This window comes from Beta vulgaris, chromosome 3 (assembly GCF_026745355.1).
Source record: "Beta vulgaris subsp. vulgaris cultivar EL10 chromosome 3, EL10.2, whole genome shotgun sequence".
Taxonomy (NCBI): Eukaryota; Viridiplantae; Streptophyta; class Magnoliopsida; order Caryophyllales; family Amaranthaceae; genus Beta; species Beta vulgaris.
Genome location: NC_079204.1, coordinates 52,479,927 through 52,483,140, shown reverse-complemented (window position 1 = coordinate 52,483,140; position 3,214 = coordinate 52,479,927). Strand labels below are relative to the sequence as shown.

Here is a 3,214-nt window from a genome sequence, read left to right as displayed (position 1 = left end):
TGGTATTGATATTATTTTTGTAATTCAGTAAGGGAAAGGGGTGGCAAAATAGTCAATTCAAAAGAGGACACCATAGGTCCCTCCTTCCCTTATGTAATAGAGATCTATATGACCTCATCTCACACTCTCTTTCATATCCTCCACAGTCCCTTTTAGGTGATAATCCTATCTAGATATAATAACCAGATAATATATTACAGTATAATATGCCTTAATTCAATCATAAATCACGAAGTATTATCCAACAAAGTTTTTCTATTCTTATCACACAACCATTAACTAAACCATAATTAACTCGGTAAACTGATTTCCTTAGGAAGGCTTGGAGTAAAGTGCAAACAAAAGACATCACCGAGTTGGATTAGGATATTTTGCTAAACTCTATAAATACAACCTCCCCCTCCTAACTCTTAATACATTATTACTGTAAAAATTCACAGAATTACTTGCATTACATATTCTGCTATAGTCTTTGAGCGAGTTATAATAATAATGGCTAGTATGAAGTTGTTCTTGTTCTTGGTGATTGTTGCTCTTTTCTCTTGTGTTTCTCGTGGTCTCAATGCAGTTCCTCCCCATTACCAAGCTGAAGTTGATGCAATCTATCAGTTTGGAGATTCGATTTCGGACACGGGTAATTTGATTCGTGAGGACCCAGTTGGATCACATTCAGCCTTTGCACGACTTCCTTATGGACAAAACTTTTTCCATAAACCAACTGGTCGTTGCTCTAATGGTCTTCTCATGATCGATTTTATTGGTATGTGTATGTCACTCATCATAATTTAGTTACATCATCAGATCAATTTCCTACCAATTTTTCTATATTGTAAATTGTTCTTGATATCATAGATATGTTTAACTCCTATAATGGATCAGTATATACTATAGGGAATCATTAGTAATCAGAACTCGAAGAGTACATAATTTATACGTTGATTATTATTCATCATAAATATTTTGTAAAGAAACTTTTTTTTATCAATCGGAATATGATGTTAAGTCTTATAAGGAAAAAAATAGGACTTTTTTTGTTATGTTTGATACTAATTCTTTTATACGGAATGTTGGTAATATGTACGCATGCTAATTTGTGAGTTGTGAAGCTTTATATGTAGATAGAATAGTATAAGTATATGACAATAAATATTTACTGTATTTAGAAGTTATAAAAGAATTAAATTCTTTCAACCTTGAGATCTCATAGAAAAATATTTCAAGATTCACATGTGTAACTGTTTATGTGTGAATATGACATGCTTTTTTATCTATCTTTCAGTAGGGTAAAGAGTACTGTAACCCTAAATTTTCTTCTTGTGTTGTTGATACAACAATAATTAATATCTTTTGTTCTTTTCATGTATTTCAGCCGAATACTTCAAGCTGCCATTTTTGGATGCATATCTTAATAAAGCTGGCAACTTCAAACATGGAGTAAACTTTGCAGTTGCAGGGTCCACAACTCTTACCACATCAACATTAGCTGCTAAGAACATTTTATCTCCTGTCACAAACAGTTCACTACCTGTTCAATTGGGTTGGTTTAAGTCTCACCTTCAGTCACTTTGTAAGCATTCTTCAGACTGCAAACACAAGCTCGCAAACACCCTTTTCATCATCGAAACAGGTGGTAATGACTTCAACTATGCCTTCTTCCAACAAAAATCACTCCAAGATGTTCAACAAATGGTAGATGAAGTTATTCAAGGCATCACAAGTGCTGTACAAGAAGTAATTAGTTCAGGTGCAACTCAAATTGTCATTCCTGGTAACTTCCCAATTGGTTGTATGCCTATCTATCTCAGCGCCTTCCAAACGAATGACGCAAATATGTACGATGAGCTTCACTGTCTTAAAGGATTGAACGAATTCGCGACGTTTCAAAATGATCACTTACAAGAAGCTATTAGGAAGCTTCAAGAGCAGCATCCAAAGGTTGCTATTGTTTATGCTGACTATTACAACGCATTGAGGGAACTCCTTAAACACGCAGCTTCACTCGGATTCAAGAAGGATGAAGTGCAAAAGACATGCTGTGGGATTGGCAACAACGAATACAACTTTAACATAACAAGCATGTGTGGGTACAATGGAGTTCCTGTTTGCAAGCATCCGTATGAGCGCGTCAGTTGGGATGGAGTTCACATGACTCAGCATGCATATAAACTCATGGCAAGATGGTTGTTGAAGAAGAATATCATCCATGGCATCTCAACTCGAGTTTAGACATCTTTTTCATTTTTCTTAGTTCTCGATCAAATGATATTACTATATTAGTCTAGAATTTTTCAGAATTTAAGATGTACAATTTTACTAGCTTTAATAATGTTCCCATGATCTTGATGTATTAGACTTTGATTAGCTTATATTCAATTAAATTTCCTTGTCTAAATCCTCCTTTAATATGGTTTGATTTTTCGATTATTTTGCTTCATTTTCTTTGTGAAATCTGTAGCTGGAGCCTTAGGCTGCATGTGTAGCTTGATGTGGCTATGTAAAGAGGTGATTTTCATGGCTTTAATTTTTTTACGGGGTATAAAAAGCCACAAAAGTCAGTGATGCATCGAATTGGATTTTAGGACTTGATTATTAATCCGCAAACTTTTATCAATCAAGCTAGCTAGTATGTAAGAAAGTGTTGGAATATGATTTCTACCATGGGAAAAATACATATAATTAATTATTCGAGTTTATAAGATGGATGATCATGTAATATACAATTGGATTAATGAATTAAATGTGTTTAGAACATAAAAAATGGGGGGAAGAGGAAGAGTGTTGAATCATTGTGGACTAATTTCTCCATTTTGGTATAATGATTCTATCATAAGATCTATGTCGATGTGATGGATAATATTCTTCTTCAATAACCATCTTTAAATCAAAAAATTCATTATGAAGTACTATGAATTTTCTGTGTTTGAAGCTTATATATGTTACTATACTAGATGCTCCATTAACAAGCTTAAGTTGAGCATCATGTATATTGTAGGCGAGAGAAGAGGGTTGATCATCTTTACACTTTTATTATTGGGGTAATTATTAGTTAAAAATACACCTTTCAGTAATTCATATGGCCAAATTTTTCGGCATACTTTCCGGCCAATAGACAATAGCTACCTACAGATCAGATGATAGAGCTCCGAAAATATTCGGCTTCCATTCTGAATTATAAGTAAGCATAAGTACATATTGAGGCTAAAACTTAGACAAA

The 3,214-nt window shown here is 33.7% G+C and overlaps 1 protein-coding gene across 1 annotated transcript; it reads left to right on the top strand.

Annotated features, from left to right (window-relative positions):
• Window positions 1–446: 446 nt before the first annotated feature.
• LOC104889593 (GDSL esterase/lipase At1g28610) lies at window positions 447–2,386 on the top strand. Its single transcript, XM_010674851.2, has 2 exons — window positions 447–760; window positions 1,370–2,386. Exons 1-2 carry the CDS (start codon window positions 493–495, stop codon window positions 2,224–2,226), a joined length of 1,125 nt encoding a protein of 374 aa, XP_010673153.1. The 5' UTR covers window positions 447–492; the 3' UTR covers window positions 2,227–2,386.
• The last annotated feature ends 828 nt before the right edge of the window (window positions 2,387–3,214 follow it).